Genomic DNA, 23951 nt, shown 5'->3' with positions numbered 1-23951 from the left:
ACTTTTCATTTGGGAGCGATTTGTTTCGGCCTGACTTTTCTGTTCATTTTAAGCAGCAAAAGTGAGGTGCATGTCTGTGTACGTGTGTATGGAGCCCTTGGGTGCAGTCACTATAGCAACCAGGCTCACACCTGCCTGCTTAACGAGCTCTCTCTCTCACTCTGCCAAGATTCATCTTAAACACTTCTCTTTCAACTGCTGCTGTGTCCACAGTGTTAAAGCCATCATTTTACCCTCAAAACGTCGCCATCGTTGTTCTCTTTCCAACATCTTGTCTTTCAAAGCTCAGAGATGTAAACTTTTTAAACTGTGTGGATCCAAGTGGAGGGATCACATTTTAGTCATTCAGTGATTCAAAGAATATGACCTTTTAATATTCTTTCAGATGTTTTCTGACTCTAAATGTTCTTTTCTCATTTCTTAGGTTTTTCTAATTTACAATTAAAACATTTTCAGCTTTTTTCCAACTTCTTCTTCTGTGTAACCTTCAGCTTTTAGCAGTTCAGCACTTTTGTTTTCAGGTTAAATTCGGGTTTTTTTTTTTATCTCATTAAAAAAGTTTTAACTCAAAATTCAGCAATTAATTCATTTCAGTGCATACATTCAGATTCAAGCATTCACACTGCAGTTTCTTCAGAAAATGCACTTTCTAGTTATATTTTATTGTGTGGATGCTTTAAGCATCCACACTATTGAGTTCCTGTTTCTCTTTATTCTTTATTATTATTTTTATTATTATTATTCTAGTTGCCACTTTTTCTGCTTTCTTTGGCACTTAACTACTTCCACAATTTTTATGCTATTTTCACCGTTCAAATTTTATACTATTCTGCTATTTCTGCTAAACATCGCTATGATTTTTGCTATTTTTTGCTATTATACTTTTTAAAATATTCCACTTTTTTCCTTTAATTTGTCCCATTGAAATGAATGGAAAACTTCCAAAATTCTGCTAAATTTTGCTTGTTTTTGAAACTTAACTACTTCCTCATACTTTCGCCTAGAACAACCATTCAAATTTTAAAATGTTCACAAATTATTGGGCTATTCAGGTATGATTCAGCTTTTTCAAATCTTTTACTGTTTTACTTTTATGCCTCTTAAAGTTTTGAGTTGCAAAATTATGATTTTTCACAAAATACATGCGTTGTAATGGTTGCTATGCTCTTGGCTTCCAGTGTGCCACTGAAGCTTTTGCAATTTTCACTTCACGTCCGAACAACTTCTTGCTACTTGCTCAATTTTCACTCAACTTCCACAAATTATACATCAAAACGTAGGTATTTTTGCTGGCTTTCAGAAAATGTCACCATCATTGTTGTGGGGTTTATAGAATTTTGGCAAATCTCCTCAGACCAACACAAGGTCTCAAAACTCTCCATATAAAGTCAATGGAGAGCTTGTTCAAAATCATCGCTGGATTTCTGTAATGAGAGGCATATTCGAATCGTCATATCTCCTTAACGAAGCGACTTTAAGACATGAGGCTTGTCCCGGTATATCTTCAGACACTCCTGACGCTCACAATTCAAGAATTTCTTTCTCACCTATTACCGTTCTGAAATGAATTGGACTTGTTTGAGGGTAGGAAATTTGTCCCTCGCTCAGATTTCTTCAGATTTCAAACTGTGGAAATGAACCACTTTTTTCTCTTGTCATAACTTTTTGTTGGATTTCCACAGAGACCTGAAAATTTCCATGATTGTTCACCAAAGCCTGCTGTCTCTTACGGTTAAAGAATGATATCGATACTCAAAATAGATTTAGAGTTAGAAAGCGTTGTTTGAGGGCAAGTCAAGGCAGTTTTTGCTTCGCTCTACTTAGTTATGGTGCATTACAAGTCAAATATCTTTAATAATTCATATTTTAATGATAAATTGTTAACACTGGAAGATTCCCCCATCTCTTCTGAACAAAACGGTGTAAGAATGACCGCTCTAGACCCTACGGTTAGGAAATTATGGTCATTTGTTTGAGGGGAGTCCTCACTATGAGAAATAGGCTGCAATAATCCTGTGCCTCTCTGTGCTGCGTGTGTAAAAAGATGCACCTGTTTTGGCGGGAAAACGTAAACAGCCACTCTGATTGGTGGATTTAAATTCGGCAGCTCTCTCCCTCTGTGTCTGTGTGTGTGTGTGTGTGTGTGTGTGTGTGTGTGTGTGTGTGTGTGTTTAGTGGGAGAGGGAGAACCCTACCCTTATTTGGCAGCATGTCATTGTAGGATTTAAATTGAATATAGTTAGACTGGTTGACTGGATTAGAGCCTGTGTTTGTGTGTCCCTCTCTGCATTTCTGTTTCAATATGCCTCCATATTTGTAATTTTGTAAGTTATTGCTATTCTGCTAAATCATAGTATTTCTGGTACTTTTCGGTACTTGTGGTAAATACAGTATTTCTGCTAAATTATAGTATTTCTGCTTTATTATACTATTTGTGCTAAAAGATAGTGTTTCTACTAAATGTAGTATTTCTGCTTTTTATACTATTTGTGCTAAATTATAATATTTCTGCTTTTTATACTATTTGTGCTAAATTATAATATTTCTGCTTTTTATAGTATTTGTGCTAAAACATAGTATTTCTACTAAATGTAGTATTTATGCTTAATCATAGTATTTCTATATATTTCTGCCAGGTACCCAGGCAGCCAATCCTCTGTGAGGACTGAGACATTCAAATTTGCATATTGGGGCCTTCATGGCTTCTAAGCCAGCCAATCATATCTGAGGGCTGAGGAATTCAAATCCACAAATCAGGGCCTGCACGGCTTCCCAGCCAGCCAATCATATATGTGGTCTGAGGCATTCAAATTTGCATATTGGGGAATTCGTGGCTTCTAAGTCAACAAGTCATTCATGTCATATATCTCTAAAAATTCGCATTTTAATGATAAATTGTCAACACTGGAAGATTCCCCCATCTCTTCTGAACAAAACGGTGTAAGAATGACCGCTCTAGCCCCTACGGTTAGGAAATTATGGTCATTTGTTTGAGGGGAGTCGTCACTATGAGAAATAGACTGCAATAATCCTGTGCCTCTCTGTGCTGCGTGTGCAAATAGATGCACCTGTTTTGGCGGGGAAAAGTGCACAGCCTCTCTGATTGGTGGATTCAAATTCAGCAGCTCCCAGGCTGACCTAGAAACTTACTTCTCTCTCCCTGTGTGTGTGTGTGTGTGTGTGTGTGTGTGTGTGTGTGTGTGTGTGTGTGTGTGTGTGTGTGTGTGTGTGTGTGACAGAGAGAGAGAGAGAGAGAGAGAGAGAGAGAGAGTGAGTAAGCCTTTTAATGGGATGATCTCATTCTAAGATTCAAATTCAATATATTTAGACTGGGTGACTGAATTGGATCTTGTGTGTGTGTCTCTCTGTGCATGTGTGTTTCCTTATGTGTACATATTTGTGATTGTGTGGCTGTTATAGATTTTTTTGCTGATTTTTTTTCATTTAACAAGTATATTTGAGGGACCCTCAGCATGTTCAGCATTTTTTCACCTGTCCATTTTGCTTTTCCAATTTTTCTGTTTAAGTTATTACTATTGTGCTAAATCATACTATTTCTGCTATTTTATAAGATTTGTGCCAAATATAGTATTTCTGCCAAATATACACTCAACAAAAATATAAACGCAACACCTTTGTTACTGCTCCCATTCCTCATGGGATGGACGTAGAGACCTAAAATTCATTCCAGATACACAATATAACCATCCCTCCCAAACAGTGGTCACAAATCAGTCCAAATGTGTGGTAGTGGGCACATCTGCTATATTGAGGTAATCCATCCCACCTCACAGGTGTGCCACATCAGGATGCTGATCTGACATCATGAGTAGTGCACAGGTGTACCTCAGACTGCCCACAACAAAAGGCCACCCTTTTCTGCAACTTTTCAGCTTTTTCAGCTAGTTTTAGCAGACAGCTTCAGCTTTAAAGCAATTCAGAATTCATATGATTACAACCAATATGTATTGGAGTAAAAGAAACAAATGTGCAATGAACATGTCAGGAGTCGCTGTTAAAAAGTCTCATGGCAGTGGGGTTAAGGGACCTCCTGAACCTCTTGAGTCCTGCAGTGGAGTGAGATGAGCCTCTGCAGCTCCTACTGTGAGGATGCTTAGGCGATCACCAACACCAGCTCCTTGGTGTTGGTGTTCAGAAGAAGACTGTTCTTATTACTGCAGTCAGTTAAATAAATCTATCATAATAAAGTACATTTTAACATAATGACCTTGTGTTTATTTATGTCTTTTAACCATTATTTCAAATTCAAAGAATCCCATTTGAAACATTTATTAAACTTATAGAATTAAATTAAAAGTTGTTTTTTGTTGCAAAAAAATCTAGTATAATAATATTTAAATTTACATATATTTTCACGTTTTCCATGCCAATTTTGTGTAATTGTGGAGTTTCCCACTTTTCCCACTACTCGTGAATGCCTCCTTTTTTACGTCTCCGCCTGACTCCTGAATCTCCGTCCACTCTCAGCTCAATCCGTGCCGGTAAGTGCTGCTTCTCTGTCTCTCTTATCTGAAATGAAATGTCTATAAGCTGTATGAGGGATTTACCCAGTTGTTGTTAGTGACTTATGAAGCCAGTCGAAGTATAAGTCATGTTAAAGTAACACAATGGCTGCTTTTTTAGTGAAACGTTGTAATTTTACTATTTAAAAGGAGTGTTTGGTATGCTAGCCCTAAGTGCTAACGCCTAGCCTAGCTGCTATAGGCCCAGTGTGAAATTAATATGGTTCATTTGATTGTTTATTACAGTTATTGTGTTGTATTTGGTTCATTCGGTGTGTTAGTGTTTCTGAGTCTGTTAGGGAAGCTGAAGTTAGTTCTCTTCACAAATCAGTCAGTTAAAAACGGCCTCATTCTTTCGGTTGTGAGGTAATGAGCCGTCATTTTAGAACCACTGATTAGCTGCTGAAGCAGCAGGGTCGGCAACTTCAAAGGAGCCATTTTACCGCCATTAGCTGTGTCCCAAAACGTCGGCTGCATCTTTCGGAGGACCCAGCTTTCGCGGTCTACGTGGACCGAGAAGGCTGTGAAACTGGACGGTCTAGCCTTCAGATTTGCGTCACCGCTGTCTCGCTGGAGTTTAATAAACTCGGCCGTCTGCTCCTTGCTATTTAAAATATAACAGGACACTGGCGTAAATTCTCGACCGTTTAACGTTTATTGAGCTGTGTGAAAATCCCGGAGGACCCACCGGATGGATTAATAAAGCTTTATTTAATCTAATAATCTAATAACTTTGATCTCAGCCAAACCGATTTACTCCAGAACAAATAAAACACAGAAAAAGGCAAACAATTACATTTTTAAGTTATCAGAGTGACTTGTATATCATGTTTAACCTGAGTAGCGAAAGAGCGGGGGTCTGAACCCCCCTCCCGGCTTGCCATCGAGCCGGTGGGTGACAGACGTCTCTGAAAACGTCGGCACACTTTTGCAAATATGCGATGTCTTGATAAACCAAGCAGATATTTGTAATTTACACCGCTACTTTCTCGCCTAAAAATATGTTAAAAGTTTATTCGGGGAAATGAAGGACTCATTTGTCGGCCGCATTTGAGACAGCCTTCGTCGACTGGCTGTGACATAATCGGCCTTCAAATGCGGCCTCCGGAGGATGCAGCCGACATTTTGGGACACAGCTTCTGACTGAAAGCCGGGAGAAGAAGAGTCACGTGCCTGTACCGGTGTGTTTTTGTGCTGTGGGTTAATTAACAGAAGGGAGAGAGAGAGTGAGGATGAAACACATAATATAAGAATAATAACATCTCTTAACAAGAAGTTTTTTTTAATTAGTTAATTTTAGTTTTTTAGTTAAATTTTAAGAACTGTTTAACAAACACTTGTTTGTGCAGGTTGTTTTTTTTTTTAATGAAACCTACACCTGCAGCTCTGTTTAACTTCTCACTTTGTGAAAAACTAACGAAATATAAAAAAGTCCACCTTCAAATAAATAAAATGCAGCAGTGCACCATTAATATTATAAATATGATATGTAGATATTTAAAACAACAGCATATTAAATGATACTGTGTGCAGGTGATAATATTTTTAGGAAGCAGAATTTGAATGCAGAAGAACTCAAATGTTGAAGCCTACAAAAATAACATCCAAGCTTTCATTTATGATTGTTCATGCTTTGAAATTGTGATGTCAGAATTTGATAAAGTGTGCAGAGCTAGGTGTAGCAAATCATTGCTTATTAAATCTACTGTGTTATCTAATAGCACCAAACTAATAGAGCTATCACATAACTGAGAAACGTGTGTGGCTTATTACAAATGGATGAAACCACATTTTACCTTAATGAAGACAGTAATCTTTAATAAGGTGTAGAAAAAGAGGAGAGTTGTTTGTTGCTGTGGTAAACAAAGAAGTGTACTGAATCTTTTGTACTACACAGAGTGATGCAGTATTGACTGTGATGCTGATTTGAGTTGTCTCATTCTGTGTTTTTGTGCTTTGTCTTTTGTTACGCAGAGTGAAAGAGATCTTTGGTTTTGCCTTTGCTGGTAAGTAAACAGTGATTGTAACTGAAGCAGTATGAACCTGGCATTGCGTAGCACATTTGGCAACTTACATACTTGACTTGACATTTGGCAACTTGACTTTTTGTGATATGTTTCCATTTACTGATTGGCAAAAACACAAAGTCAGGTTTTATTACATGGTGTAGGAAATATTTGGTATATCCTGCACTTGTGCCAACAAATATTGCTGGCTATTCTTTATATTTCTGTAGTAATGAATGCTTTTATTACACTTGCTATAGCCATGTGAGATGCTGCAGTTCATTTATCTCCTCTTTAGACTACAGTAAGCTAATAAAGCCTTAAATAAATTGAGAATTTTACTAGTTAATTTATGTCACAGTAAATTGGATTGTGTGTGAAGAGGCTCAACAGTCTGAATCATCAAACAGTGATCTGATGAATTGTTTCCTTTCTCTAGACTGCTGATCTGATCGTCTCAGTCTGGTAAGTAAAGGTTTGTCTGAGGGAAATGTTTCTCATTATAAATCAAATCAAATCACTTTTATTGTCACATCACATGTGCAGGCACACTGGCACAGCACATGCGAGTGAAATTCTTGTGTGCGAGCCCCACAAGCAACAGAGATGTGCAAACACAACAACACAAACGAGCAAAATACAAGATACAGGAGATTCAGTTTAGTGCAGTGAGTCAGCACAGCTCTTGGCAATCATCAGATCCTAGAAAAGTCTATGTAAACATTTCCAGACTTACAGATCTCTCTTATCATCATAGTACATTTTTAATTAGGCCCTAATATCGGCCATGCTAAGTTTATTGTAGATTTAGTGGAGTGTGTATTAAACATGCCCCAAATTTGACTGAAAAATGTAGAAACTGCTGTATAGGAGTCATCTGTCTCCAAATTTTTCATTTTGCCAAAAGTCATACTGAGTAAATTATTTTTTACTTTTATGTTAACTGCTCCCCAGACATTATGATATACTGTTGTACCAGGTAAGTACACACAGAAATGGGAATTTGAGACCTTTGGGCATTTAGGATCATGTGAGTTGAGTGCATGTAAGTGTGGTCTGAGACTGTCTGCTCTGACTTCATTGTGTGGGTTTAGCTTGACCATATAATGTTTATAGTAAGTTTCTGTAGCACCGCATCTTGGTTTACAGACTCTGTTTGTTTTTATTGTGTTAATAGAATGCAAAAATGTCCTTAGAAATGTTCCACCACCATATGATAAACATTTTCATTCAGTTGAATCTAATAATGTACTGTACAACTCTTCAGTGTATAATATATGTTCTGTATTTTTCGGACTGTAAGGCACACTAAATTCTAAGGCACATTAAGCCAAACAAAACAGATAAGTCAAACTTTATTCAACTCATTTACAATAACTCTCAAAATACAGAACAATACACTCACTTTTCAGGATTTATGGACTGATGAATGTGGATTGATCAGTTTGAAATCTGCTTCATAAGCATGGCTCTCAACAGGTGCCAGGCCCTTATACACACACACCGTATTATGTTGAAGCACAGTACGAATTACTCTACGAGGGTGCTGACTATGGTAGCCATGCTCCGACAATACATCAAGTGGTGCTGCTTTGTAGCTTACCAAAGTCATACTAAAACATTTGACAGATTTGACAGAGTGCCGTGTAGCACATAGAAGTGGTTTGAAATCAGTAAGCACAACCATACATAAGGTGCACTGTCTATTTTTGAGAAAATTAAAGGCTTTTAAATGTGCCTTATAGTCTGAAAAATACGGTAAAGCCAGGTTTATTGGAAGTGTGTCTAATTCCACTTTCTTTCTGTCTTACAGGTGACCTGCTGCAGAAAACCCTCTCCCTCTATCATTAACAAGCCATTAACAAGCAAATTCAGTCTGTCCTATCACTCTCCCTCTCCCTGCTCCATCTTTTTTGACAAGGGATTCTATCTTCTATCATTTCTCCGCCATGTACTCTATCTAATTTTGACAAGCATAAGCCCTAGTTTGACAAGAAACCAAGTTTGACAACAAACCAAGGTTGACAACAAACCAAGTTTTTGGAAATTGAAGTTACCGCAACTTCGACGATCTGTTTTCAGAAATCTGAGAGATCTCTGCTCTCACTGCTCCTTCTTTCCTGTCGTTAAACTCTCTCATATCCACTCATTTTACTGGAAATTACAAGTAAGAAGTTGAATATACAGTACAGTAGAAGTCACTGTAGAAACTACTTACACAGCCCTACATTTGTCATTTTAATTTTGCATTACACTTTGGAATAAACATTGATTGGCTGTTTGGCTTACAGGTGCAATTGCTTTGATAAATTATATAAAATATACACCTCTTAAAGGTTTATTTGTAATAAGACAATCTGGTTATTTTGTAATATATACATTCAGACTGCTCTATTTACATAAATATTAAATTAGATTGAACTACATTTTTCAAGTCGGTTTCATTGACTATAACATTTGACTACATTAAGTTTATACTAATATTATTTAAGGACAAACCCATTTCTGTTACTCAGTGTAAGTATTGAGTTACAATTGTCATTGAGAAGCTGCCCTGAGGACCCAGACTTCCTGTTTCCTGACTGCTGCAGAACATCCAGCTGAAGAATCCTCATCGCCTGTCATCTGATCACTACACCACCACAGCTCCTTATATTTGCTTTAAATTTTAGATATCTGAAAGATTTACACAAAGTCTACTTCAAAGCTAAGAGTTTTATTATAGCCTGTTGATTGATTGTTGAGATTTATTCTGCATATTACTTCACAGAAGTATAGACCTATTCATTAACCAGTCTGGTTAAAAAAAAGAATAATATACAGTTTTTGAAAAAGCTACAATAAAACCTTTTAAGGATCTTTCAATAACTTTTATATTGAGTTTGTATTTAAGCCAGCCTTTTTACATCAATTAAACAGTTATAAGAACACTTTACCATTTGTATAGTTTTACATTTATCCATTTAATAGAAACTTGAGGAGTTTTTCAGTGTTTACAGGTTGATTTTTGTATACATTTGTGTATAAATACATATAAGGTCCAGTTTGTACTTGCACAAAATGCCAAGGAAAGGTCAAAGGTCACAGGCCCAGAAGCTTAGATGGCAAAAGGAGAAGGAACAGGTAAATGTTTCTCAGACCGGTGAGCAGGTAAAGGTGTCTGTTACAAGTATTCCCAGTCCAGAAGTGCAGCTCAGCGTTCAGACGGCCGCAGTGTCTTATGCAGATGTGGTAAAGAGAGGTGTTAGCTCATCATCTGTGCCAAATGCTAAAGTACAGCAGGTAATCCAGACTGAACCCCAGCTAACTGTGCAAACGCAGCATGATGGAGAAGCTCCAGGACCATCTCATGTACAGGTTACAAACAGTGAAAGTCGCCCACGAGTGAGTAGCATCTGTGCATCCCGAAGCCAGGCCAATGCTAAGTATGGAAAGTACCGGAATCAGCAATGCATGGCGAACAGTTTGGTTTTCCTGTCATTCTTACACGAGGATGAATTCATTACCAGAGCAGATCTTAACCGTGTGTTGGACAAAGGCCATGCCGTGTATTCAGATGCCAGAAAGAGGTTTGTGAACAGCGTGTTTCTAGCCTGCGATGAACTTCCCTCAGTTGTCACCAGCCGCAGACACGAGTATCAAGTCGACATGTCTCAGTTTGCTCATTACGGCACATTTGATGGTACAGATCACTTTCCGAGCCTTGAACAGGGACTACAGCGTTTGGCTTCAGAGTTTCGCTACGCTTTGCTAGTCATGGGAGGAACAGTCATCGCAGTTTGCAGGCTGACTTCAGGTGAATACGCATACTTTGACCCTCACCCACGTAAGTCTACAGGAATGCCATTGTCGCTAAGTGTAAGTGGTGGAACTGCAGTTGTGTTAAAATTCACACGTCTTAACGACATGATTGACAGGATCAAACGTTTGTACCGAATGTGTAGCATCGCACCAACCTGCACTTATGAACTACAGCCTGTTGAGTTCCACAGTGAAAACGCTGCTGACCAAAGAGATGCTGATGAAAACAGACAAACAGCTACAACCGTTCCAGCACCAGCTTTAAATGAACCTGAATTTGAAACCCCAAAGTCCACTGAGCAGACACGGAAAACTGTGGCCGACACTTTAGCTACTGAAGTGATGTCATCCAGAGTGGATTATTCAAATGAGCCAGCTGCTGAGCTGAACAATCGTCCTTCTGATTATTTAGAAATAGAAACCTCTGCATCTTCTGTAAGAGACACTCAGGTAATAAAAGATTCTGTTCCTCAGAATGATTTAAACACTGCCTCCTGTTTAACTATGACAACAGAGGAACTCTCACATAAACTGTTGAAGCATAATAAACAGCAAAGGAGAAAGATTAGGAGACAACTATTGGTCCAAGAAAAACTATCACAGAGAAAGGAAAATGAGAAAAAGAAAGAAAGACAGATGTACACTTTTGATGAAAGCTTTAAGGCAAAGAAAAAAGATTCTAGTAGAAAGTCTCATGATTCTGATCACAGTAAGAAAAAGAGTGTGTACAAAAAGAATCTATATAAACTCAATGCTACATACAGAGAGAAACAGAGAGAACATTTTAGAAAAATCTATAGAGAAAGTGCTAAAATTAGAGAGAGAAAAAGAGAACGTGTCATAAGGATGTATAAAGAAGATTCTTTATTCAGAGAAAAGCAGAAGGAACGAATAACAAGAACATATAGAGAATCTCCCGTGTTCCGAGAAAAGCAGAAGGAACGAATAACAAGAACATATAGAGAATCTCCCGTGTTCCGAGAAAAGCAGAAGGAACGAATAACAAGAAAATACAGAGAATCTCCCGTGTTCCGAGAAAAGCAGAAGGAACGAATAACAAGAACATACAGAGAATCTCCCGTGTTCCGAGAAAAGCAGAAGGAACGAATAACAAGAACATATAGAGAATCTCCCGTGTTCCGAGAAAAGCAGAAGGAACGAATAACAAGAAAATACAGAGAATCTCCCGTGTTCCGAGAACAGCAGAAGGAACATGTAAGAAGAAATTACAGAACTTGTGCTGAATTCAGAGAGAAACATAAAGCTTACATGAGGTCATATGTTTCTAACCTATATAAAGAAAGTGTAGAATTTAGACAGAAAAAAAAATGTTACATCACTAAACGTTATGGAGAAGAGAGACAATTTCAGCAGCAACACAAGGACAATATGAGAGAACGAATGAGAGTAAAATATTGGAACAGTATTTCTTTTAGACAGATGCATAATATCAGATGTGCAATGAAAATAAAAAGAAAATATCGTCAGATGCATCGACCAGCTGAAAGTTTACAGTGTCATCCAGATAACACTTTAATGAATGAGGCCATATCTCGTTTCAGATCCAACATTAAGTCAGCACCATCTTATGTTTGTACTGTTTGTCTAAAAGCTTCTTTTCCTAATCAGGTGAAAATCTGCAAAAGAGAAAATTACTCAAAACACCAGACTGTAGCTCAGCAGTGTCTAACTGGTAAATTTGTTCATGTGTGTGATGAAGCATGTAATGATCACTGCAGCTTTCCTGTTGAGAGAAAAAAAGAATATATCTGTCACACGTGTCACAGTTCCCTCAAAAGTGGACGCATGCCAAGACTTGCTGCTGTTAACAGTTTAGAACTGCAGGATATTCCAGCTGAACTGTGCGATCTCAACATTCTGGAGAGACATCTGATTGCCAAATGCATACCTTTTGCTAAGATTATTCCACTTCCAAAGGGCAGACAGAGACTCATACGTGGTAATGTGGTGTGTGTACCATCTGAAGTCCAACAAACAGTTGACTGTTTGCCTCGGTTAAGAAACCATTCCCAGATCATGAGGATAAAGCTGAAAAGACGACTGTGCTACAAAGGCCATCAGCTGTTCCAGACTGTTACTTGGTCTAAACTAATTCAAGCCTTGCATAAACTGAAACATATTCATCCGCAGTACACAGATATTATTATCAGAGATGATGCATTGCTTTGTGATCCAACGTTACCTGATGATGACAGCAGTGATGAAGCCAGCATGGGAAGCGATGATTATGATGAAGCAGATTTAATGGAAATTGACAACTATGAAAAAGATGCCCTTTTGTGCGAAAGTGAGTCTGAAAGTGAACAAGCTATTAATATGCAACCCTGTGATGAACAACCAGAGGAACAAAATCCTGATGAACCAGAAAGTGATTTGAACAATGGAGGTTTTGCTCTAGAAAGCTGTCTGCAGCCTGTTGACATTTCAGAAGAGATTCTTTGTTTCACTGATAACACATATTGTGTGGCTCCTGCAGAAAGAAACAATCCTGTTAGCTTCTTCAGAACTCCTTATTTGGAAGCCATGGCATTTCCTGTGCAGTTTCCTACTGGTCAGAATACACTGGATGAAAAGAGACTTCTTAAACTCACACCGAGTGCTTACTTCAAGTCAAGGCTTTTTAACATTGATGCAAGATTTGCTAAAGACACAAATTACCTGTTTTTCTCACAGTTTGTCACTGAAATACATTTGGCTAATTCCAGCATGACAATACAGCTAAGGAAAGGTAAAACTATGACCAAAGATGGACGCAAAATCACATCAGGAATGTTACAAAGTAAGACAGAAGTAGAGAAGCTGGTAAGAAATAAAGATGCAATCAGATTTATGCAGCCACTAAGAGGAACTCCAGCTTACTGGCAGAAAACTACCAAAGATTTATTCAGTATGATTCGTCAAATAGGAACACCTCAGTTCTTTGTCACTTTCTCTGCTGCTGAGATGAGATGGCCTGAAGTGATTCAAGCAATAAAGAGACAGCAAGGTGAAGAGGTTGATTTTGAAGCCCTGGACTGGTCAGAAAAGTGTGAAATTCTAAGATCAAATCCAGTAACCACCATGCGGATGTTTGATAAGCGTGTTGAGGCTTTGTTCAGAGATTTGCTTTTTTCTCCTGCACAGCCCCTTGGTGAGATCATTGATTACTTTTACAGAGTTGAGTTCCAGCACAGAGGTAGTCCGCATATACACATGTTGCTGTGGATTCGAGAAAAGGTAGAAGTAGATGTGGATGATGACCAAACTGTCTGTGACTTTGTGGACAGATACATCTCAGCTCAACTCCCTGATCCAGACAAACAACCTGAACTGCACAAAAAAGTCACTGAACTACAAAAGCACAGCAAGAACCACACAAAGACATGCTTTAAGAGTGTGAACTCTGGTTGTAGATTTGGGTTTCCAAAACCACCATCCACAAGAACAATGATTGTGAGACAGGATGAGGATTCAGACACTGAAGCTGCAAAAGCCAAACTCAGACCTTTGTTGAACCTGCTGAAGGAACCTGAAGCTGCTTCCCTCACCATAGAGCAGATTCTGTCACGATGCAACTTGACAATGAATGAGTATGAACAATGCCTCCAGAACATAAACAAGAAAACAGCTCTGATTCTGAAACGTGACCCAAAGGACTGTTGGATCAACAATTACAACCCAGATCTGCTTGAAGCCTGGAACTCTAATTTAGATGTCTCATTCATTTTGAATGCCTATTCATGTGTAGAATACCTCTGTAAATATATAACAAAGAAAGAATCTGGCCTCTCTGAATACCTGAAGACAGTTATCGATAACTCTGATAAGAACACCGTCAATGAATGTGATGAAATGAGAGCTGTGATGCAGGCTTACTCAAAAAAGAGAGAGATCAGCGCACAGGAGTGTGTGACTCGAGTCTGTGGCCTAAAAATGAAAAAATGTTCCCGCAGTGTTGTATTTGTACCAACAGATGATAACCCAGTAAAAATGAGTCGGCCCATGAGCTTCCTGGAAAGCACAACACATGACAGCTGTAATATTTGGATGACAAGTTTGAGTGATAAATACAAATGCAGACCTGAGACCCCAGAATATGAGGAAATGTCACTGGCTGATTTTGCTGCCCTGTGCCGGTTGGTGAGTGGTCCAAATGAAGGAAAAGATGTGCTTCCTCTTCTAAACCAGCTTGGATTTGTACAAAGGCGAAAGAATGATAAACCAGCTATAATCAGGTATTACCACTGTTCACAGGAAAAAGATCCTGAGCAATATTATGGTCGACTGTTGAGACTTTACCTTCCACACAGATCAGAGCAGGAACTGAAACCACAATGTTTCCAAACCTATCAGTCCTTCTACAACTCGGGTTTTGTGCGACTTCCATGTTCAGACCACAGTGAGTCTGTGAAACGGATTGTGAAAAGAAATAAAGACAAGTATGAGAAGAACTCTGAGGATATTGAGAGTGCACTGGAAGAGTTTGAACAAAATAGGGATGTTGTGATCGATGAATGGTGTAATCTTGCTCCTGAATCTGAAGTTGTGAGGCTGCAATGTGATGAGAATCTTCCTGAGAGACATTCTGATGATGAGAACGAACAGGAGAATGTCCCTGACTACAGTCGTCAGTCTGATGCTGTAACAAAGATCAGAGCCATCAGAGAACAACCTGCAGTAGATCCAGCCGTGGTACGTGTAATGTATCAGAATCTGAACCAGAAGCAGGCCTGCGTGTTCTATGCCATAAGAGACTGGTGTATTCAGCGAGTTTGTGGTTTGAACCCAGATCCATTTTTCTTCTATATCAACGGTGGTGCAGGAACTGGAAAGTCACATCTGATTAAATGTATTCACTCTGAAGCATCAAAGATCCTGAGCAGACTGCCTGCTAATGCAGAAGAAGCTGACATATCAAATCCAACTGTTTTACTTACTTCATTTACCGGGACAGCAGCTTTTTCTATCAATGGCTCTACATTACATTCTCTACTGAAACTACCCAGGAGTCTGAAACCACCCATTCAAGGACTTGGTAACCAACTGGATGAAGTCAGATCTGAGCTGATGAATGCAGAAATTATTGTTATTGATGAGATTTCAATGGTTTCAAAACCCCTTTTTGCCTATGTGGATGCAAGACTGAAACAAATCAAAGGCACTCAGAGACCTTTTGGTGGAATGTCAGTTTTAGCTGTTGGAGATTTTTACCAGCTGCCACCAGTGCGACAGTCTAAACCTCTCTGCGTTTACGATCCAGAACAGATTGACCTATGGCAGGAACATTTTCAGATGATCACTCTAACCGAGATCATGCGTCAGAAAGATGATGTGGCCTTTGCAGAGATGCTGAACAGGATTAGAGTGAAAGAAAAGACGGATGAGCTTTCTCAGTGCGACAGAGATTTGTTGTCACAGGCTGTGACTGCACCAGAAGAATGTCCAACTGAGGTCTTACACATTTATGCCACCAACAAGAATGTGGAATCCCATAACACAGATACCCTGAAGAAGCTTCATTCAAACATCATAATCATCACTGCAGACGATTTCCAGAAGGATAAACGTACAGGCAGAATGGAACGAAGAGACAAACCATTTACAGGTGGGAGAAATGATTTACCTGACACTCTGAATGTTGCTGAAGGAGCTCGAGTCATGCTGACCAGAAACTTGGACACACTAAACGGTTTAGTCAACGGTGCTTTTGGTATACTGGTAAAGGTGGTGAGATCTGAAAATGATGGACACATAATCAAACTGGGGCTCAGAATGGACAACCGGCAGCCTATGAGACACAACCGCAGTGCTAATGCAGCATCTGATGATCTGGTTTACATTGAGAGAGCAGAGGAGAGTCTGAAGTTTAAAGGAGCGGTACGCAGACAGTTTCCTGTAAAGCTAGCATTTGCCTGCACAATTCACAAAACTCAGGGTCTTACAACACAGACAGCTGTAGTTTCAATGAAGAACATTTTTGAACCAGGTATGGCTTATGTTGCTCTCAGCAGGGTGACGTCTCTCAGTGGACTCTATTTGCAGGACTTGGATGAGAAAAAGATTTACTCCAATCCCGAGGTAACTGCAGCACTCCAAACCATGAGACAAGCCAGCGTTGAGGAAATGATGCCTCTTCTTCAGGTCAGAGAAACAGCCAGCAGACTTGACACTCTTACACTGATCCATCACAATACGGAGGGTTTGCCATCTCACATCAGTGACATCAAGAGTCATCATGAAATGTGTTTAGCAGATGTTTTGTGTCTCACAGAGTCTCACCTCCAAGGCTCCTTTGTTGCAGACAGTCTTCATTTGGACGGCTACACCATGTTCAAACGCAACAGACATGTGTCCTACACAAACTTTCCTCACATGGCCAGCCGAAGTGGTGGGGGAGTTGTTGTGTATTTGAGGAATCATTTTCAGGTTCAGGTAAAACAGTATCTGCATAATGTCACTGATCTTGAGTTTTTAGTGTTGAAGGTTCAGGCTCCATTCCCTGCACTCATTGCTGTTGTGTACAGACCCCCTGACTACAGTTTGACACCATTCATGCAAAACCTGGTAAGTCTTTTAGATTCCCTTGAAATAATGGACTGTCACCCAATCATTGTGTGTGGAGATTTTAATGAGAACCAGTTGCAGAGTGGAAGAAAACAGATTCTGGAGCAGTTTCAGTCGAGAGGGTATTCACAGCTGATCACTTCTGCCACTACAGACAAGAACACCCTGCTTGACCTCATTTTTATTTCTCAGCCAGATCAATGTCTCCATTCCGGTGTTCTGAGATCATACTACAGTTACCACAACCCTGTGTTTTGTGTCCTGTCCTCGAGCCAATCATGAAGTCGTCTGGTGAGTTTTGAAACAATTACAGATCATGTTTGTTACAGAGTTTACTGATTGTAGAGTATGAAAAAGATTTTTCATTGGAAAAAATTGTCTTCCCTACTCTGTCTGTAAGAAGACCCTTTCTTATTGCAATGTTATTAATCATGTCACCAAATCATGGCTGTACTTCATGCAGAGCCGGGAGATCTGCTTTCTGTTATCATGCACCTCAGATCTGAAATATACTGCATTAAACGGACATAATTTATTTTTTATTCTCATGTTTTAAATGACTAAATCTACTTATACATTTTTTCATGGATGTTAATTGTCATCTCCTTTTTTGATACTTTTTTTACTCTGACGTATGTATCTCAACAAACGAGATCTTCCCCTCCAAGATGCTTTCAAATATGAAATAGTAAATAAATAAATCACAGATAAATGCAGGTATTTATTATGGGTCACATGAATAAATACAGACAATTATATTTTCTTGATTATAGTAAATTTTGTAGAATCAAATGTTTTTTGGATGAATGAGGTTTTGCTTATCATGTTTTACAGGTAAAAAATGTTAAAAGTTTTAAACTATCTTTAGGCTACCAGAGATGTCTATAATTATACATTATGTAGAGAAAAACATTTTCACAGCTTACAGAATTTGTATAAAAACTGATTTAGAAGTACATGGAAAGTTTCTGCATCAATTTTCTGACTTGGCCTTTATCCGGGTGGGTTTGGGTTTGGGTGGATAAAGGCCAAGTCAGAATTCTCTGAACAGCTGGAAAAAGCTGCTAATAAACAAAGACATCAGAAAGCGGGGGCTTTAGGTGTAGCCCCCGCTTTCTGACGCACTAATTAGATTTAGTAACTGACACCCCATACCAGCATTATATAGACACTTGGGGGCTGAGATGGGTGGGTGGGGAGGTGGTGTTAAAAGCACTTTATGTTTTGTAGATGTATTTTTTTCAGACAGGGCACACACAGTCCTGTTTCCTTTGTGGGAAAACCTTCAAACTTCACCATCCTCAGCTGAAACAACAACATCTTAACACCATCTTCATGAACTGCTGAGCCAAACCTGATCCATCAGTGCTGGACTGCACAGATAACTACATGCCACACAGAGACTGCTGTTTTATGAACTGCCATACCAGTATGTCTTCAATGGAGAAGATGACACACCCATCACCTGACCTCCTGCCTGATCTGGAGACCATCATGATGCTGCCACACTACACACCTCTGAGACCATGAATGATGACTCCTACTGAGGAAACTGTATTTCCTGTCAGAGATGCTCAGTGATCCTCAGAGCAGAGAGCGGTATGATTCTTTATCTTTGATAAAAAATGTCAGTGTTTTTAATTCAATTAATTAATTAAAATCCTGTTTAGTGCATAAATAATTCCACACTCAAATGATTATACTTGTTGACACTTTTTGAGTTTTAATTCACATTATGGATTACAAATCTATGCTTTTTCTACTCTGTCTCTCTGTGCAGGTATTGCTGTCTTCTGAGTTCTTCAGTGTCCCAACTGAGACATTCAAACCTCATTGCAGAGCTCATGTCTTTCCTCACCATCATGTGAGTGTGAGATTGCTCTGGATTCTGGTTATGTGGCCTGCAGCACCTATAAGGTATTTCAACATTGTTCATTGCATAACTTATTTGTAGTTTTTAGGCCTTAACACAAATAAAATGTTCCTTTTTCTGTATTTTTTAGAACAAGCTCGTCCAGTGTGCCTGCATTCCAGCTTCTTAGACTCTACTCAAGTGGACAGAGTATCAGTGTTTGGCCACTCTTACAGACACCGACTTCTGTCAACTCACTGCTACTGATCAGGCACCTGACTCCAGGAAGACAGAGGGCTGCAAGCCTGTCATCGTTTCCAGTGTGGCTTTGTATTCTTGGGGTAGCATCAGATTTTTCCCACAAATATTCAAAGGTAACACTTATTTTAAGCGTAGTTATTAAGTCAAAAGTCTTCCCTTGTGTTAATTTTATTTTTTTTATTTGTTTTTGTTTTCTTTTAGATTTATGTGCACTGATCGGATGTGGTGGAGCTTTGTTAACTGTGTGGAAAACATCTGTTTGTGATGATATTTACAATGAGGCTTTAAGGTGACAGTTTCCATGTAATTTCAATCCTTTTACTAAGCAAAAACATGTTTGCAATTAACATATTTTTTTTAAGTTTTGTCTTCTGGATTTCTGGTTAACATTCCTCTGTGACAGCAAATACTAAACTGGTCCAAGTACCCAGCATATCATTGGTCAAAGGCAAAAAGGACCACATGTCACACTAGCAATGAATTATTGACTGTGTTTGTGTCATCAGATTTAACTAACAATATCAGACATATGAAACTGAACTCTGGATTAATGTGCAGATTTTTTTTGTGTTTTTTTTTATTGTTGAATAATTATTTTGTAGAACAAACCCAATCTATTTACCCAAACAATGTAACTTGTTTGGGTAAATAGTGGATTAATATATCTAAGTCTATAAGTATAGCAAGCTGAATTCATACAGACACACAGCTCTAAATCCTGGATTGTAGGATGTACAAAAATGATCATGTGATTATTATGGACATTTAAATAACTATATCTATTGAACCATTACATGTATTCTTTTTAGAAATTACACAATCTCAAAATGTGAAAAAAGAAAGTGTTTAAGAGAATAAATAATGTGTGTTTGTATGAATCCTGCCTTAGTATGGGGTGTCAGTAACTACATTAGTATAGAGTAGGTCTAACAGTGGTTTTCCACATCTGCTCTAATACAGCAGTCCCCAACCTTTTTTGCGCCACGGACCGGTTTATGCCCGACAATATTTTCATGGACCGGCCTTTAAGGTGTCGCGGATAAATATAACAAAATAAAACTAGTACCGGTACTGAAAAAAAGAAAATTTATTCATAACACACGTGAAAAGACCCAGGAAAACCGAGTAAACGATAAAAACGATAACAAAATAACGCTGAAAACCGATAAAAACCCTGAAAACTATACATTTCACACCTGAGCCTCATCTCTCGCGGCCCGGTACCAAACGACTCACGGACCGGTACCGGTCCGAGGCCCGGGGGTTGGGGACCGCTGCTGTAATATATATAGATAATGGGTCAGACATATAAAGTCATTTTGAAAAGTTCATAAAGGTCATTTATATGTGTTCCTCTTTATCATTTTATATCAGGTCAAACAGCTGACTTGAGTTTTGATCAGAGTAGAACCATAACATTCATGCTAATGGTTCTACTGTTTACAGTTACTTTATGATGGATTTCACCCTGGTCACAGCACTATGTGAAAAGCTGTTAGAGGTAAAGTTAAGCCAATTAATACCTCATCATAAGTCACTCTCTAACGCAAAGCAGTGATTATTTTTCACTGTAATTTATTCCACAACGATGTTCTTTATTTGATCCTTGTTTCTTTAAATATGCAAATCGATTGTTCAGCTGTGTGACTCTCCACACCTCAAATATATCACAATGTGGACTTCATTTTGACAGTATTTTGTAGATTGGTACCATATTTATCATCAAATCAGGAAACTGTAAACTAATTGAAAAAATTAAGCTTGTGAAAATTTTAATGTGGCATAGGAACATGTTGTTTATCCTTGCCAAATGGTATTTACACAAAACTCCAGCAAATCAGAGGATATATTTTTGTCTCTCACTTGCTATATATGTGTATATTTTTGCAGTTAATAGCCTATCATGTGTCTGCGCATCTTAGGGCCATAAACATAAACATGGCAAACAAGGATATGTTCACAATTCCAACAGATGCTTCAATTGTTTGTATAGATTTTAGATCAATTTGATTTGCATTTTCTATTAATATTTTTCTGTTTGTCCCAAATGGTATTTTTATTTCTTTATGCCATTATTGTAATCATTGGAAACAACTGAGTAAATATTTTGTATCATATGTTTCTAAAAATATTTGAATGTTCTACTTTTCTACTACTGGTTTTCTACTTTCTAAACTTTCTGTCACTTTTTGGCATTTCAATAACATTATTTTTGGGTGTTTTAATCTCTGACCGCAGCATCTTGTGCATTTATTACCTAAATGTTGTTTGTGTGGGTCTTGCCTTTGTTATGTTTTTTTGCCATTTTTAGATTTCACCAGCTGTGCAAACTCGCAATTTTACCTTGGTTTTGTTCCACATTAGTTTATCTGCCGGCACGTTTTCTTCCTTTTCTAATGTTTTTGGTAATTTTTCACAGTTAAACAAGTAACTTTGAGGTTACTTCAGCATTTTCAGCTGTTATCTGTTGACAGTTTTGCCTAATTATTACATTTCTGCAAATTTCTAGCAGTTCTGATAAGTTGTAATATTTCTGCCAAGTTTTTAATTTTCTACTAAATTATATTATTTCTGCTAGGTTACACTACTTTTGTTTGTTATGTTATGTTAAGTTATGTTATTCTAAATTATTGCATTTCTGCTAAGTTATTACATTTTTCTTAACTTGATATTGTTCTGCAAAGTTATTAAAATTTCAGCAACTTTTTAAACACTGACTTTGATTTCTTCAGCTTCTTCAGCTATTTTCAACTATTTTCAGCAGACAGCTTCAGCTTTACAGTTTCCTCTAAGTGATTGCAGTTCTGCTAAGTTATTACATTTTAGCAAAGTTCTTTTGCTTCTGCAAAGTTTTTACAATTTCTGCAACTTTTCAGCTTTTTCAGCTACTTTTTGCATACAGCTTCAGCTTTAAGCATCCACACTGCATTTTCGCAGGAAATGCAAATTTTTCTAGTTATTATTATTATCTATTCCGTACGTTTTTTGAAAGCCTACTCCTTCAAAACCGTTCAACTTAGAAAAACCATTCAAACACCATTAGATTCCTATTCTTTTGGACAACATTGCTTCTATTTTTTCTCATTTTTAACATTTATATTTTTAATTTTATTCAACTTTTTTCAACAAAAATTTATAATGTATTTCAATGGGGAGACCCTTCAAATTCTCATTCAACTTCCTCCTCTTTAAACTGTATCTACTTCCACATACATTGACATAGAGCCACCATTCAAACTTTAAAACGAAGACAAGACATTCAACTATTCAACTTGTATTTATCTTTTCAATATCTATTATACTTTTTCTTCAGTTCCAGTTTAAGTTTCATGATGTTTTTTCACCCGTTTCAGAGTTTATAATGGGTGTGTATGGGACGGAATGTTGGGGCTAGAGTGAGGCAGCTCAACTGCTAGAGTGAGAGGAGCAAAAAAATTAATCTTAAAATCTTTTTTAAAACTGCTGCTGTGTCCACAGCGTTTGCTCTACAGGTATGATTTTACCCTCAAAACGTAGCCATGGCTGTCCTCTTTCATCCAATGTGTTTACTATTGTCCTAGGTGTTACGGTTCTTTCATAAATGTCACCAATGCACAGCCTCCTCCCTCCAACTCTTCCATAGACTCTAATGTTAAAACGGCTCAGAAGGTTGGTTTGAAAATCAGAAGAGCATGGTGTTTTTACACTGTCACCACGTCCATATAATAAACTCCACAGGCATGAAAACTGAGAATTAGGTAGAGTGGACATTGCTGCCGCTCACGGTGAAAGAATTTCGTCAATACGACCTATACTTTTCATTTGGGAGCGATTTGTTTCGGCCTGACTTTTCTGTTCATTTTAAGCAGCAAAAGTGAGGCGCATGTCTGTGTACGTGTGTATGGAGCCATTGGGTGCAGTCACTATAGCAACCAGGCTCACACCTGCCTGCTTAACGAGCTCTGCCTGCCACTGTCCCAAGATTCATCTTAAACACTTCTCTTTCAACTGCTGCTGTGTCCACAGTGTTACAGCCATCATTTTACCCTCAAATTGTCGCCATTATTGTTCTCTTTCCAACATCTTGTCTTTCAAAGCTCAGGCATTTAAACTTTTTAAACTGTGTGGATCAAAGTGGAGGGATCACATTTGAGTCATTCAGTGATTCAAAGAATATGACCTTTTAATATTCTTTCAGATGTTTTCTGACTCTAAATGTTCTTTTCTCATTTCTTAGGTTTTTCTAATTTACAATTAAAACATTTTCAGCTTTTTTCCAACTTCTTCTTCTGTGTAACCTTCAGCTTTTAGCAGTTCAGCACTTTTGTTTTCAGGTTAAATTCGGGTTTTTTTTTTTATCTCATTCAATATTTTTAACTTAAATTCAGTAATTATTTCATTTCAATGCATACATTCAGATTCAAGCATTCACACTGCAGTTTCTTCAGAAAATGCACTTTCTAGTTAGTGTGAATGCTTGAAAAGCATTCACAGTATTGTTATTCTAATCTTTATTATTATTATATTTTATTTTTCCGTACGTTTTTTGAAAGCCTACTCCTTCAAAACCGTTCAACTTAGAAAAACCATTCAAACACCGTTAGATTCCTATTCTTTTGGACAACATTGCTTCTATTTTTCTCATTTTTAACATTTATATTTTTAATTTTATTCAACTTTTTTCAACAAAAATTTATAATGTATTTCAATGGGGAGACCCTTCAAATTCTCATTCAACTTACTCATTTTTAAACTCTTACTACTTCCACATACGTTGACATAGAGCCACCATTCAAACTTTAAAACGAAGACAAGACATTCAACTATTGAACTTGTATTTATCTTTTCAATATCTATTATACTTTTTCTTCAGTTCCAGTTTAAGTTTCATGATGTTTTTTCACCCGTTTCAGAGTTTATAATGGGTGTGTATGGGACGGAATGTTGGGGCTAGAGTGAGGCAGC

The 23951-nt window shown here is 37.9% G+C and overlaps 3 protein-coding genes across 9 annotated transcripts in view; 2 read left to right on the top strand and 1 right to left on the bottom strand.

The window, feature by feature from the left end:
- LOC309697339 (uncharacterized protein) overlaps positions 1-23951 on the bottom strand; it is a 281137-nt gene that overhangs the window by 175300 nt on the left and 81886 nt on the right. The gene's annotated exons all lie outside the window — the stretch shown is intronic.
- Positions 4513-12846, top strand: LOC309697682 (uncharacterized protein; the record flags this gene model as incomplete). The annotated part of the gene is made up of 6 exons (XM_082519797.1): positions 4513-4889; positions 6498-6529; positions 6969-6994; positions 8343-11545; positions 12482-12630; positions 12828-12846. Exons 4-6 carry the CDS (start codon positions 9590-9592, stop codon positions 12844-12846), a joined length of 2124 nt encoding a protein of 707 aa, XP_082375923.1. The 5' UTR covers positions 4513-4889; positions 6498-6529; positions 6969-6994; positions 8343-9589.
- On the top strand, positions 12834-20745 carry LOC309697798 (uncharacterized protein). 7 transcript variants are annotated; one of them, XR_014273912.1, is made up of 6 exons: positions 12834-16471; positions 16602-16894; positions 17087-17185; positions 18140-18493; positions 18675-18811; positions 18898-20745. XR_014273912.1 is itself a non-coding variant. In XM_082519951.1 (2 exons), the coding sequence occupies exons 1-2, from the start codon at positions 12875-12877 to the stop codon at positions 16740-16742; spliced, it is 3738 nt and encodes a 1245-aa protein (XP_082376077.1). In that variant the 5' UTR covers positions 12834-12874; the 3' UTR covers positions 16743-17267. The 7 variants fall into 7 exon arrangements, 1 of the variants encoding a protein (XP_082376077.1); XR_014273915.1 differs by having other exon boundaries at positions 16602-17185; positions 18898-19120; positions 19209-20744; XR_014273913.1 differs by having other exon boundaries at positions 16632-17185; positions 18898-20744.

This window comes from Aulonocara stuartgranti (assembly GCF_965226115.1).
Source record: "Aulonocara stuartgranti genome assembly, chromosome: 20".
Classification (NCBI taxonomy): Eukaryota; Metazoa; Chordata; class Actinopteri; order Cichliformes; family Cichlidae; genus Aulonocara; species Aulonocara stuartgranti.
This window is presented reverse-complemented; position numbering and strand designations above follow the sequence as displayed.